This window comes from Rattus norvegicus, chromosome 18, assembly GCF_036323735.1.
Source record: "Rattus norvegicus strain BN/NHsdMcwi chromosome 18, GRCr8, whole genome shotgun sequence".
Classification (NCBI taxonomy): domain Eukaryota; kingdom Metazoa; phylum Chordata; class Mammalia; order Rodentia; family Muridae; genus Rattus; species Rattus norvegicus.
The window spans coordinates 72,877,533-72,892,637 of NC_086036.1; the positions used below are offsets into that span (position 1 = coordinate 72,877,533).

Consider the following 15,105-nt stretch of genomic DNA (forward strand, 5'->3'; position numbering starts at 1 on the left):
GCTGGAGATGGGGCTCAGAAGTTATAAACACTTGCTGTTCTTCCAGAAGATCTGAGTTCCCAGCACCCTGGTTGGTTAACTGGCAACTACCTATAACGCCATCTCTGAGAGCTCCTGTGCCTTTGGCCTCTGCAGGCATCTGCGCACACGTGGTGGATACACATACATATAAAAATAAGACCAGGGATAGAGGATGGCTCTACCATTAAGAGCATTTACTGCTCTTGTGGAGAACCTGCATTTGGTCTCTAGCACCCGGAACTGCCTTAAGTGCCACTCCAGGGGATCGAAAGTTTCCATGAACACCTGCACTCACACGTGCATATACTCACACATATTTACATACATAATCAATCAATCAAATCTCAAAAATTACAATCTTAAAAAAAAAAGATGTATCTGGGTGATGAGATTTATATTTCTTTGTGGCTAAAAGTAGAACCTAACCGGTCATGGTGGCTCATGGCAATAAGAATGTTTGAGGCAGAGGCAGGAGGATCATTACAAATTAGAGAACAGCATAATCTACAGAGTGACTATCTCAACCCTCCTCCCCTAAATAAGTTACTTATGCAAACAAAAAAGTATGGATGTTTTTAATGCAAAATCTGGATATTCCTGGTGGTGGTAATTTATCTTCATGGTTATATCCTGATGCTGGCAAAGTATTTCAGCTTGTCTGAGAGGTGTCCCTGTCTTGTCCAGGTTGAACCAGAAGAATGTGGTTCAGCAACGATGTTTCATGCATTTATATTCTGGGTTTTTGTTTTGCTTTGTTTGGTTTGAAACATGGTCTTGCTAGCTATTTAGCTCATACTAGCCTGGAACTTACTATACAGGCTGCCTTTGAACTCTCAGTAGTAGTCCTCTGTTGTTGTAAAAATATAAAAAATAAAAAAGTATTGGTGTCTTTTACCTGCTAGGTCTGCACCACGGTGTCCCAAGATATCTGCTAGATATCTTGGCCGGAAACACATCCCAGCCGCACACTTTCCTACACTCAAACCCTCACATAAAAGAACACACAACACAATAATCTTTGACCCAATTGGTAAGATATAATCGCCCACTCAAACATACAATACCCAGTGCCATCCATCCCTTAGGAACATTGATAACAACCTGTAAATACACAGAGCAGAATCTTAACATCACCTGCCATGACTTCTCACCCTCTCCTCTGTCTCCTCCTCTTCCTTCAAACTTCTCCCCCACCCCAATCCTTCCTTTTCCTCCAATGACAGGCCTCCTTCTATCCTGTACCTGCCCCTCACCTGTACTTGACAAATTCAATGGGGAGGTGGTTCTGGTGAAGTCACCTGAGTTCTGAGTGTGAGACTAGGCAGCTGTCCTTGGGGCAGTGGAATTAGCATCAAAATACAGATAACTTCAGGACAAACCACAACAGACCTCCTGCCTCTGCCTCCCACTTGCTGGGATTATACCAGTGCATAGTACATCACGATGTAGCTTTTAAAGCCACAGCAATTTGAAAGATGCCCACAAGGCTGCAGTCATGGTCAGTGTTGAAGTAGTTAATCTTCCTTGTGTAAGAACAAAGCAAAAACATAAAACACATGTTACTTAAAATTCAGTTTAGCTTTATGGTGATTCAGAATTTGTTTAATTAGTATTTAGAACTGAACATTGTTTATAGCTATTGGTATTTCAATAGATGCTTAAATGTTTCGAACATTTAAAGTTTAATAAGCCTCAGTTCTTTGAAGGAAAACACTGAGGTAATTAAATTTTCAATTACTTGTTTTTTTTTTTAGGGATCCATGCAATTAATAAAAGCTAAGGCATTTAAGGCTCATTTTAAAAGTTAGTCAATGCTTCATCAATTAGCCGAACACATACTGGGTAATTTTTAATACAAGAGGCTCACCTTAGGCAAAGCAGAAACCTCTTTATAAAGTACATGAGGAAAAAAAAGTGCACAGCCTTCACCAAAGAGCCCCTTCCGATCAGCTGAAACTGGGTGAGAAACAGGAAAACTGGCTTTGGGCCCCACTTATCTGCAGTGTACAAAAGAGCGTGTGGCTCAGGCTTTCCAAAAAACCATTCCTGGACATTAATCCAGTCAGTATTTGCTTCTAATTATGTTCACATTTAAAACACTGACGCTACCACTCCTTACAACCTGCCTGGTCTCGGCATTTCAGAGGTTCTTGTATTTGAGTTGAACTTCTAAACAAACAAAAAACCACAGAGGTATACAAATTGGATATAACCTTATTTCTGTTACTTTGTTTCTTTCGACAAGGTCTCACTCCGGTATCTCAGGCTGGCGTGGACCCTGACCTCTACCCTCTGACCTCTGCCTCCTAAGACCACAAGCACCCGCTACCAAGCCCCGTATATGCTGTGCTGAGGATGGAACTGAGGGCTTCCTACATGCTACGGAGATGCTCTACCAATTGATCTATATCCCTAGCCCTTGGATATGGTCTTATTTTAATTAAACACTAAATTTTAAAATACTAGAAGAGAAAATCTGCCACCCAAAGTCACCAAGAGCATCAGCGTTTCATAGATTCTTGAGACACAAATCTGTATTCATCAGGGTTCTCCAGAGAGAAAAATCTGTAAGATACACCATATATGTGCGAGTATGTATGAGCCTACACACACACACACACACACACACACACACACACACAGTGGGGTGGAAGGTGAGGCATCCATTGGAGTCCTGGGGCGTCTGGGTATCAGATGGCAGACTATACATTTCCAATGTCTTACATAAAATGTAACAGTGTTTACACACAATCTTCACATATCATTTCTGGGTTATGTATCCATTATAAATTCTTCCTAAAGGAGGAAGCAAAGGCGTGAGGCACAGGAAGAGAGGGGAGAAAATTATCTTAAAGTGTGTTACACTGTTTTTCAGGACTGAGGGCATGAATTCCTTCAAGCCAAGTAACCAGTGGTAAATCTGAGACCAGTCTGGGCCACACCAGACACACGGAAGGAAACACTCTGGAAATCTTAATATGGCATCTTAATTAAACGATTACAATCCCGTGGACAGCCAGTGCTCTTTGTAAGGATTTCACCAGTCACCTCCTCCTCTCTACCCTTTCCCTTCCTCGGGACCTCAGATCAACACAGTCCCGTTGCATGTAACCCTGTGCATAGCTACACATCGCTTTGGCGCCATCTAGGGCCCAAAACAAAACAAACAAACAAAGAAGACTTGGATCTTTGTCTTTGAAGCTTCAGAGAACTTGGGGTTTAGGGGGTTTTTTTGTTTTGTTTTGTTTTGTTTTTGTTTTTTTGTTTTGTTTTTGAGAGTATGTTGCATATGGACAACAGATAATAAATGAATTACAGTTAGACAGCTTTTAATGTACAGACTCTAGGGGTTTGGAGATCTGTCTGATCAGAAAGAAATGTGTCTGCTGCTGAGGGAGACAAAGTGGAGAGTGGCAAGAAAAAACTCTGGGACAGTTTTCTGTCTCACTATAGTGTTCCATAGGTCTGGTCATAGGTCTGGGTTTGTTTTTTCCAAGTATAATGGAAATCCACTAAAAGAATCCCAGCCAAAGAGTAGCGACCAACAAAGAGTGGAGAGAGGCAACCTCAACAGGACAGATAAAAGACTACTGAGGTGTGGCAGGCAAGGGCTCAGCGGGCATCAGGATGAGGGCAGTAACGTGAGCTATTAAAGTTATAGACTTAGAATAAAGACCATTTGTTGATGTTTTCCTTCTGTAGGGAGCTGTGGGAGACCGGGAGTTCTCGTTTTGATATTGTTGCACTACTTCAGAGTCAGAGAGGTGGGAAAGGCATAGGTGATGACAAAAGAGGTTGAAAGTAGGAACTGAGCCATCAGCGACCATTACATTCTCCGTACAGCACATTCCTGAAACAAGGGTCCCATACCGAGCAGAGTGGGCTAGAAGTAGTTTGGAGTTTTCCTATGTATGGATGGAAATGAAAGCACGGAGATACGTAAATCCATTTAGGCCCGTGCTGTATTTATAAGCTTGGTGTGTGTTTATGATGCCAGTTTCACAAGTCCATCCTAGTTTGTTTCAGTAAGTCAGACTGGAGCCCAAGGGTCCACTTTCATTATGAGACAGTGCTTCTGATTCTCATGCAGGTGGTTCCGGCTCAGAGCGGAGAGGGGCTTAAACAACGGCCAGAGTGAGGAAGTAGCAATTTCCAGGGTAGCCTGCTTCCTCTGGAACGTGCAGAGGTTAGAAGGTAGAGAGGATACCTGACAGCAGGCTGTGTATTTTGGGTGTGTGGCATTATTGGCACTTTAAAAGAGTAGTAGAAGAACTGGAGAGATGGTTTGGCAGTTTGGAAACACTGGCTGTTCTTCCAGGGGTGTCTAGGCTCAGTTTCCAGCACATGTATTGCAGCTTACAAACCAGTAACTCCAGTCCCTGAGGCTCCAATGCACTCTTCCGGCACTGAATACGGGTGGTGCACATACACACACACAGATAAAACACTCATACACACAAAATAATTTCAGGTTTTTTTTTTTAAGGTAAAAGACACGAGGGTAGTGATTCTTATCTACCCAATGTAGTCGTCACCTGTGGAGCTTTAAAAAAAAATCAATAGAAAGAACTCATCCTGGATCCTTGAGTAGACTCCAGATGTCCGTATTTCCTTGGCTTTAATTTTATTCATCTTTCCCCGCCACCCCCCCACCCCCAGTACGCACAGTATTGTTTTGCTGCTCGGTGCCTGCAATACGGTAAGCCTTCAATTCATGTTCACTGTTGTGGAAATATTGCTGGCAGTAGCAGACGACCCACACCGCAGGACACCATGGAATGTATTGTAAATTCACGAAACCCTCGTTTGAAAAGGACCACAGTCAATTCTCTTACTTCAAATGGATACCCTGAAGGAGAAGGGCCAGTGTAAGGCCGATGAGCTCTAGACTTGGTAATGGCAACTGAGAACCTAAATCTAGAAATCTACCTCCAGGCCAATGCTTTGTTCGTCTGTTTCACTATGTATCCTTTCTAGCTGGCCTGGCACTTGCTATGTACACCAGGCTGATTTCGAACTCACAGAGGCCAGCCTGTTTCTACCCCGGATGCTGACCCTTAACTCAAAAACCTCATTTTGCACACTTCAAACTCACATCAACAAGCAGCTTAACCTAACCCTCAAAATCCGATTTCCTTAAGTCACAAACCGACCGTGCAGCTCTAATTCAAAAAGTTCAAAGTCATTCCCAAATCGTCCACGGTTCTCCCCTTAATGTATCCTGCTTAATGATCACCACTTCAAAGCCAGCCTCCCTAAGGAAACCTAGAGCTACTGCGCTTGCGCCACTTCAGCGGCCGCCCCTGTCGCCATAGCAACTAGAGACTCGCGAATCTGTTGTAACAAGAGTTCCTGGTACAACCCTGGGTTTTGCTTGTTTGGGGTAGCTTTCCTTACCGCCTCCCGCGCCTGGTGCGTGAGTTTGAGAGTCTGGTAAGAAAGCTCCATTAGACAATGAGTCAAGGACCACGAAGAGAGAAGAGTAGCGGGCCACTAGCTGACTTGTGTCTGCTGGAAACCGGACGCTTAACCAGCCCGCCCCCGTCGGGATTGGCCAGGGCCCAGACGTCCCAACCAATCACCGGCCACAGACGGATTCTTCAAGGAGTCAATCAAGGTTAGACTAAGCGTTTGATCCAGAGCGTCTGCGTGATCCCAGTCAATCTAAAGGCCGAGAGGGTATGATTAGTAGAACCGTTGCAGGTGGGTTTTGCGAGTGTTGGGGTTCTCCTAATTCATACTGTACTTGACCTTGGGTCTGGGCAGCTGTTGAGGGGGTTGGCTACGCGTAAAGGTTTGGGAATTATCCGCAGGTTTTCTTCGAAATCGTGCCCCAGCCTGAAAGGCTACCAACACTGTGACTGTCAGGGACTTTAGGAACATGAGTCTTGCACCAGGTTCCCTCTTTCATCTGCCTTTGCTTCAGACCAATTCCGCTAGGAGTGGTAGAATTTCCTCTCCTGTTTTCTTATAAACTCATTTATGACTTAAGTGGTTCCCCCCTTTTTAAAAAGATGTGTGGGGTTGGGGATTTAGCACAGTGGTAGAGCGCATGTTCCCCTGGAGCTGGAGTTGCAGACAGTTGTGAGTTGCTATGTGAGTGAGTGCAGGGTCCTCTGGCAGAGCAAGAAGCACTCTTGGCCACACTGTCATCTTTCCAGCCCCGCTGTTTCTTGCTTCCAACTTTCTGAGGTAGGATCTCGTCGTGCAGTACAGGCTGACCCGCCACTCGCTATTTGAACTAGACTGACCTCTCTAACTTGCTGTGATGCCCCTGCCTCTGCCTGCATAGTCCCGAGATCTGCAGGTGTGAGCCACTGTACTGTTAATCTTTTCCCCTTTGCCTTTCTGTGCCAGAACTTCAGTGTCCCATCATTTTAGTGTCTGCCTTCTTCGTCCACTCTCTGGTCCAGATATAAAATACTTAAGTGTTCTCCATCTTTTTTTTTTCTTTTTTTTTTCCTTTTTTTTTTTCTTTTTTTTTTTTTCCGGGGCTGGGGACCGAACCCAGGACCTTGCGCTTCCTAGGCAAGCGCTCTACCACTGAGCCAAATCCCCAACCCCCAAGTGTTCTCCATGTTAAAAAAAAAAAAAAGTATTATCTTCTAACTGTGGGACTGAGTTACCTCTCAGTCACTGGGAACATTCTGGAAGGACTAGTCTTAATTTCTTCACTTCCCATTGGCTTCTCAACACGTACTACCCCTGTTCTTTTGAACTACACGTGAACTTCAATAACATTGTTTTACACTCTATCTTTGGGGGGGGGGGAGAAACAGGGTCTCACGTGTGGCAATCCTTCTGTCTCAGCCTCCTGGGTGCTGGTATTACAGGCATGAGCAACCTCACCCAGCCTTCTGATTCAAACTTGTCACTGTTTAAAGCTGTTGACCACTACGTAAGAAGTACTAACCTCTATAACTCATTGAGCATCTATAATACACAGGTTCTATGCCATTTAGAGTCTGTCTTAGTCAGGGTTTCTATTCCTGCACAAACATCATGACCAAGAAGCAAGTTGGGGAGGAAAGGGTTTATTCAGCTTACACTTCCACACTGCTGTTCATCACCAAAGGAAGTCAGGACTGGAACTCAAGCAGGTCAGGAAGCAGGAGCTGACGCAGAGGCCATAGAGGGATGTTTCTTACTGGCTTGCTTCCCCTGGCTTGCTCAACTTGCCTTCTTATAGAACCCAAGACCACCAGTCCAGGGACGGCACCACCTACAATGGGCTGGGTCCTCCCCCCACCCCACCCCCAACACTAGTTGAGAAAATGCCTTACAGCTGGGTCTCACGAAGGCGTTTCCACAGCTGAGGCTCCTTTTCTGTGATAACTTCAGCTTGTGTCAAGTTGACACGTAAAACCAGCCAGTACAGGGTCCTACCTCATTTTCTTATGCTGCATTTTGTTGCCCTGTGAAGAGACTAATTATTTATTTATTTATTTATTTATTTATTTATTTATTTAGGTTCTTTTTTTCGGAGCTGGGGACCGAACCCAGGGCCTTGCGCTTCCTAGGTAAGCGCTCTACCACTGAGCTAAATCCCCAGCCCCAAAGAGACTATTTATTATTTTTCAATATGTGAGTGTGTATGTGTATGCCTGTGAGTGACTATGATGCCTGCAGCGGGAATCCCCTGAAGGCTGAGTTATAGGTGATTGTGGGCTGTTGCTGTGGGGGCTGGAACCACTCCGGTCCGCAGCAGAGCAGGATGCGTTCTTAACCACTGAGCCATCTCTTCGGCCCTGAGTTAGAGTCCGAGGACCTTCTATGTGCGACGCTGTTTTAGACAAACAACAAAACAGTTGTCAGTGTAAACGAAATGGACTTTTATTGGGAAAGGGTGCCATCTAGGACTTTGGTGTATAGAACAAAGCCAGTGCCTAACTTAAAGTGTCAAAGGACAGGCTGGTTCTCTTCTTAGGAGCTCAGGGGACTGGCGGCTAAAGAGGACAGCAATGTTCATTTCCCATTCAAAACCTCCTAGGGCCCACATCGCATTCTTAAATCTCTGCGTTCTGTAAACAGAACAACAAAGCTGTAACCGTACATCTGGATACAGCGTGTCTCATCCTTCTTTCAAGCACTGTTCAGAAGAAAGGACTCTCTCAAAACAGTATTGACTGTCAACAATTCCGGTGGTCACCCAAGTGCTCCAGTGGGGAACTACAAGACCAATGTTGTTTTCAGGTCTGTCTTAGTTAGTCTTATTGCTGTGAACAGATGCCATGACCAATGTAAGTTTTATAAAGGACAACATTTAATTGGGGCTGGCTTACAGGTTCAGAGGTTCAGTCCATTATCATCAAGGCAGGAGCATGGCAGCATGGCAGCATCCAGGCAGGCATGGTGCAGGAGGAGCTGAGTTCTACATCCTCACCCAAAGGAAGCCAAGAACAGACTGAGCATCCCCAGGCAGCTGGAGGAGGGTCTCCAAGCCCACCCCCACAGTGACACACTTCCTCCAACAGGGCCACACCTTCTAATAGTGCCAAACATACGCAAACCATCACAAGGTCTTTGAATAGACACGTAATCTTCAGCCCGTGGGAAAAGGAGTAGCTTAACTTTCAAGTCACAAAGGCTCTAGTGGCATAGCCAGGTTCCATAACACCTTACCTTAAGGATCCAAGCAAAGTAAAATGAAAGCTATTGGGGTTTGCCATTCCAGAAACCATTAATGAGCTGAGTGTGGTGGTCCATGCTTAAAGTCCTAACATTCAGGAGGCCGAAGCAGGAGGCTCTCCATGGGTTCAAATCTAGCCCAGAGTATACCATATGATAAGGAGGGTCAAGGGAGGAGAAAACAGAAGGTGAGGGAAGGAGAGGCAAAACGTAAGTCTCAGGAGGTGGGTGTGGGTCCACGTGACGTCAGTCCTAATACTGGGTAGTGTTGAGTACTTGAGGCAGGACCCTTAAGTCTGAGACCAGCTTGTGTGACATTTTGAGTTTCGGGCCTTTCCAGACTACACAGTAAGTAGTTTAAAAAAGAAATTGAAAAGGAATAAAAACAACTGAAGAGGACTCAAATGCCAAAGGACGGAGATCAGGAAGGAGGTTAGGAAACAGGCCCTGGTTGTTCTACAGTAAGATCTTACCAGCCCTTCTCTGCACATCCTTTTGTGGTGTCCCAGAGCACCTAGACTCCCACCTCACCCCTTATGGAATGAACAGCATACCAGTCTTAGTCCATGCTAAAATATATTTTTAACTACATATATTTACTGTATCTTAGCTAGGGCCTACTTTGGAAAAAGCAGCAGAGGCAGAAGAGTGATTCGTATCCTTTCCTGTGGGGAAGTTTTGTTTTAATTTTGTGGTGATCTAGGGCCTTGCACATGCTAGCAGTGAGCTGCCACCTCACTACAGCCTCAGTCCTCAGGACTTTGAGGCAGGGTGTCACCATGTAGCTCAGGCTGACCTTGAACTCACCGTGCAACTGACCCGGAAGGAATCACACACTTTGTTCTCAGGAGAGTTTCTGAGCTGGACTTGTTAGGTTTGGGTAGAGTCTCTCAGTCTCATCCCTGCTGAGTGTGGGGTCCCACTTTTCTTTGTCATGACTGTCCACAGAGAAAATTCCCTCCTCTTTTGTCCGCCAGGCGCCAGCACCCCGCCCTCAAGTTGTAACAACCAAAACATCTTCAGGCATGGCTGTCAGGATCTGAGTCAGAAGTGTACCCAAGACACAGCCCCAACGTTGGGCTCCTATTCTGAGTGTTCCGTCCCCAACTTGCAGCATTGTTTCAAGTCTGCAGCGGCTTTGACAGGTTGGGGCTCCTGGTGGAACAGGTGACCATGATGTGCTGAATACTGTGAGCCAAAGGAAACCTCTCCTCCTTCAATTGCTGAGACATTTGCCAAATGGCCAACGGAGACAATATGGCCTCTTAGACTAGAACCATAGGAGGCATGGGGGGGTGGGGAAGGGAATGTAGGAATCCTTAAAGATAAATATAATTGCATAAAATATCAACTTATTACTAAGCCAGTAATACAGAAAAAAAATAAGAATTCCCCTGTTATATAAGAAAGCTATTCTGGCTATCCAGGAGACTGAGGCAGGAGGATTGATTGAGCACAATAGTTTGCACAGTAGTTTTGCCACCATAGCAACCAGTTGTGTGATTTATTTTAGGTGTATGGGTGTTATGTTCCTATGTATAACTTTGTACCACATGTGTGCCAAAGAGGCCATAAGAGGGTGTCAGATCCCCTGGAAACAAAATTGTGGATGGTGGTTAACCTCCATGTGGATGCACAGACTAGAACCCGGGTCCTCTGGGAGAGCAGCCAGTACTTTTAGCCACTGAGCCTTCTCTGTGTTAAGATTCATCCCCTGGGGGTTGGGGATTTAGCTCAGTGGTAGAGCGCTTGCCTAGGAAGCGCAAGGCCCTGGGTTCGGTCCCCAGCTCCAAAAAAAAAAAGATTCATCCCCTGTCCCCCAACAAATGGCCAAGTGCCTATTTAACATATCAAAGCATACCTGCCCCCCCACCCCGGTTCTCCCAGCATCCCTCAGTCCCTACCTATTATGGAATATGGCCAGCCTACCCTGCCTTCTACCCTGGATTCTCCAGCTAAGGGCCTGAGCTACTCCCCCTTTTTACCTTTTTCTGTCTTGGCTCCTGCACCTGGTTCCACTCTCTTTCCTTTCCCCTCCCTTGCCCCACTCCCCACATGGTCCAGCTCAGCTTGATCCAATCTCCTAGCTGTCCCTGACTCTTTGCTATGCTCTCCCATATATATGTAGTAAATTTTCTCCTTTTCCAGCATACCTAGGAGCAGTCATATCCTTCCTTATTTGTTTATTAATTTATTCATTTATTTTTGTCATTCATTCTTCAGCTCTTGGAACCCTCATGTTAAAAAAAATATATTTAAGGACTGGAGAGATGGCTCAACAGTTAGGAGCCCTGTTTAATATAAACAAACAAACTAATAATTAAGAAGGTTAGTTGGGGGCTGGAGAAATGGCTTAGTGGTTAAAGAGCACTGGCTGCTCTTCCAAAGGTCCTGAGTTCAATTCCCAGCAACCACATGGTGGCTCACAACCATCTGTAATGGGATCCAATGCCCTCTTCTGGTGTGCAAGTGTACATGCAGGCAGAACTCTATACATAATAAATATATAAATAAATAAATAAATAAATAAATAAATAAAAGGTTAGTTGGGCCTGGGGACAGGCTCCACAGTAGAGCTCACCCTCACCATGTCCTCACCATCAACCATCAGCACCAAAACATAATAAAATACCCGACAGAAAACCAAAACCAAGTTATATGTCATATGAGCATTAATGACATCTCTTTGTCTACTTCTTTCTATACCACTTGGGATTGACTTTACTGACCTTTCTCCACTGGGTCATCAGATCTATTTGGAACAGACTGCAAAGCTGCCATCCGTTTCACAGGCCACATTAATTTACAAAGTATTGAAAAGCTGCAGCCCATGATCATTTCAAAGGGTCAATTATCAAGCTGGGTGTCCTAGCACGTGCCTTTAATTCCAGAACTCAGGAAGCAAGAGGCAGGTGGGTCTTGAGGCCAGCCTGGTCTACATAGTGAGCTCCAGGACAGCCAGGGCTACATAGATCCTGTGTCAAAAGAGAAAAACAAAAAGGCTGCTGTTCTTTTCTTTTTGACTATAGCAAGGGCATATTTTAAAAAGATTTCATTATGTTTACTTTATGCATGTGAACACATGCATATCCAGTTATGTAGGTGGCACACAACTGTCTCTAATTCCAGTTCCTGGGGGAACCTGACACCCTCTTGTGACCTCAGTGGGTACCATGTGCATATGATGTACACACATTCAGACGAAACATTGCACACATAAAATAAATAAATCTGCCTGGCGGTGGTGGCGCACGCCTTCGATGCCAGCATTCAGGAGGCAGAGGCAGTCAAATCTCTTGAATTCAAGGCCAGCCAGGGCTACCCAGAGAATCCTGGCCTGGAAAAACATACAAACAAACAAAACCCTGAAAAAAATCATCCACCATCTATCCACTTCCGTGTCCTCCTCGCTCTATGGAGCTACATGGGGGCCATGTTTGATTATGTCACACTGCCTTAATCAGAGTGCCCAGAGGAGAGCAGGAAGAGGATATTTTCATGCTGGACAGGAACTACACCTATCTAAAGGGAGACCTTGTGGCAGGTAACTGCAAGTCCTCTCCAAGCAAAAGTTATTTAAAAACTGGTCTTTATGATGCTAAAAACAGCTTCCAAAACTGGCCAACTGTCTGTCCCTCTCTGTGTTAATGTATCTCTCTTTGCCCACAGTTGTAGATGGGGAAGAAGGTGGATCTGTTCCATGAAATTCACTTGCTGGTTTGCTGGTTTTACCACTACTGCATTTCCTTCCTTCTCCTTGGCCTTCCCCATCCTCCCTTTCTTCCTTCCTTCTTCTCTTAACTATTTTTGTCTTTTTTTAACATTCCTATGTAGCCAAACCCAGTCTCAAATTTGTTATGTAGTAGAGGATGACCTTGACCTTCCAATCCCTCAGCTTCCACCTCTGGAGAGCTGGGCTCTCAGGTCTGCTCCAACACACCTCACTTCCCTGTGCCATTTTCTGATTTATCCTAAACCACAGAACCAGATTGCCTCTTCAGATAGAGGTAGGTGCTGGGTGTCAGACCCTGGACAAGAGGCTGAGGTGCCTAGTTAACATACCAATGGATCGGGCCTCCAGGTTCTCCCAGCATTCCTTAGTCCTTACCAGGACTTGACTGGCATACCCTGCCCTCTACCCTGACCGTTCATGGGGCTCTTTATAATCCAGACATTTTGGCGCCCTCTCTCTCTCTGACCCCTGCTTCTCTGTCTTCGGGTCTGCATGACTTTAATATGGTTTGAATTGGTTTATACTTTCTCAGAGGAGAAAACCTACCAGCAGTGTTGAGGCCTGCCCCCTGCCCAACACAGCTGTAGCCATTTTGTTCCATGCCCACCAGCTATTTCATATGGTTGCTGTAATACTCCTGTGGGCCATTGACACAGAAGAATAACTCAGAGCAGGGTCATGCTGACCACACACTCCCTTATGTTCTGTATGTTAATATTGAATTCTACAACTGTAATCTTCACATAGGTCCCAACAAATTAAAGGTTGCTATAAACCATTATGTCCAAAATGGCTTGAGTCAGGGCCAACCATGGTGCAGCAATTCTAGCACCTGTGTATGAGCTCATTGTGGTCTTTGCAGTTTTAGCCTTTATAAGCTGACATAGAAAATTATTTGGGGTCATAGCCTCAGCCCCGAATTCTGAGCTACAGCTCTTATTGACCAGCTGAAGGTGTGCATTCAATAATCCATCCCTAGCTGAATGGGATTGGTGTTCATGTGGTTTGCGGGGCGATTTCTGAACCCCAGCGAGTAGGGCTTCGGAAGTCCTGTCTGAAGTGATCCAGGGTCAGGGTTGGACCTTGCCTGTCACTGCCCTGTTCTAGGAAGCACTGGTTTTCCTATGTTAAATATGCAGCTGTTCAAGGATTAAATGGAACCAGGCAAGAGTCCAGTTTCATTAAAGACTGGTTTGGGGCCTGGTGTGCTGGTGTATGCTTTTAATCCCAACTCTTGGAAAGCATAGGCTGGTGGGTCTCTGTGACTCTGAGACCATCCAAGTTGGCCTAGCTAGTTCCAGGCCAGCCAGGGATATATTGCCAGGCTGTTTCAAAAATCAACAGCAACCAAGCAAGATACTGACTTAGGATGGGCATGGTGGCACATACCCTTAGTCTTGGCACTCAGGAAACAAGGACAGGCAGAGCTCCATGAGTTCAAGCCCAGCCAGGTCTGCATAGTAAATTCCAGCTAGCCAGGACTACTACATATAAAGAACTTGTCTCCAAATTTTTTATATCATCATCGTCATCGTCGTCGTCGTCGTCGTCGTCGTCGTCGTCGTCGTCATCATTTAGAATGACTCATCAGCAAAACAAATAACCCTTGCTATATTAGCTTTAAAAACTGGCCTGGGGATGTAGCTCAGAAGAGTGCTGTCAGGGATAGCATGTACTAGCCCTGGGTTCAATTCCCTCACTGAGAAAAGGGGGGCCAGCTAGCCAGGCATAGTGACGTCTATCTGCAATCCTAGCACCACTGGAGAGAGCCTAAGTCAGGAGGATCTTGATTTCAAGGCCAGTCTGGACTAAACTGTAAGAAAATAAAAGCAGACGCTGGACACTGTGGTGCACTCCTCTGATTCCCAATTCTTGAAAGTGCCAGAGGCAAGTTGGATCTGTGAGTTCAAAGCCAGCCTGGTCTACAGAGTGAGTTTCAGGACAGCCAAGGCTACACAGAGAAACCCTGTCTTGAAAACACAAAACCAAATTAAACATACAAACAAAAGAAATGGAAAATAAAAACAGATTTTCCTGCTCTCTGTTTTTTCCAAGTCCTGACTTAGAAGTCCTGACTCAGAAAAATACCTCTTTCCCTCCCCCTTCCCCTCCCCTGCCCCTTTCCTTCTCATAATTTTCTTTTTTAAAGACAAAGTCTTACCTTGTAGCTTTGGCTGGCCTGAAACTCACTACGTAGACTAGCCTGGCTTGAATTCATAGACACCCACTTGCCTCTGCCTCCCCGGTGCTGGGATTAGAGGCTAGAGCCACCGCGCTCAACCTTCTGCCTTTTTTTTTTTTTTTTTTTTTTTTAATTTAAATCATGTCTGCTTTCCCTAATACTCTGAGTTTCTCTCTGTCTCTAAAACTATCCCCTCAGGGCCATGTGTGTTTATCCATAGTGTTGCTGCCCCCCTCCATAGGTTAATTCAAACTGTGTAGTCAGTCTCTCTCTCTCTCTCTCTCTCTCTCTCTCTCTCTCTCTCTCTCTCTTCCTCTCTCTTCTCTGTCTCCCTCCTCTGGGCTGCTTGCCTGACCTAAAGTTTTTCTTTTAACCACTAATAAAATTGTCCTCAGGCTTAAAAAAGCCGCATATGTTACTGGAGGGAGTGGATGTGTGGTTATTGGGATTGTTATTCCAGAGAGCACTGAACAACGCAGTTCAAAAAGGGCTGTGACCCATAGCCTTAGCAGCTGTCCCCTTCACTCAGAAGTGTCCCTGC

At 45.3% G+C, this 15,105-nt stretch overlaps 2 protein-coding genes across 19 annotated transcripts in view; one reads left to right on the forward strand and one right to left on the reverse strand.

Moving 5' to 3' along the window:
- The window catches only part of Katnal2 (katanin catalytic subunit A1 like 2), a 76,125-nt gene extending 70,566 nt beyond the window's left edge, over nt 1-5,559 (reverse strand). For 4 of the 6 annotated variants that reach the window (XM_063277668.1, XM_006254972.5, XM_008772209.4 and 1 more), the window contains exon 1: nt 5,419-5,559. In XM_063277668.1, the coding sequence (XP_063133738.1) occupies nt 5,419-5,469 (51 nt within the window). In that variant the 5' untranslated portion in view covers nt 5,470-5,559. Of the gene's footprint in view, nt 1-4,687; nt 4,871-5,418 lie in introns of all 6 variants that reach the window. The other 2 variants (XM_063277667.1, XM_039097298.2) reach the window with 2 other exon arrangements.
- Nucleotides 5,476-15,105, forward strand: part of Pias2 (protein inhibitor of activated STAT, 2) — a 106,479-nt gene continuing 96,849 nt past the window's right edge. For 10 of the 13 annotated variants that reach the window (XM_039097146.2, XM_039097154.2, XM_063277603.1 and 7 more), the window contains exon 1: nt 5,476-5,638. In XM_039097146.2, the coding sequence (XP_038953074.2) occupies nt 5,476-5,638 (163 nt within the window). Of the gene's footprint in view, nt 5,725-15,105 lie in introns of all 13 variants that reach the window. The other 3 variants (XM_063277604.1, XM_063277606.1, XM_039097144.2) reach the window with 2 other exon arrangements.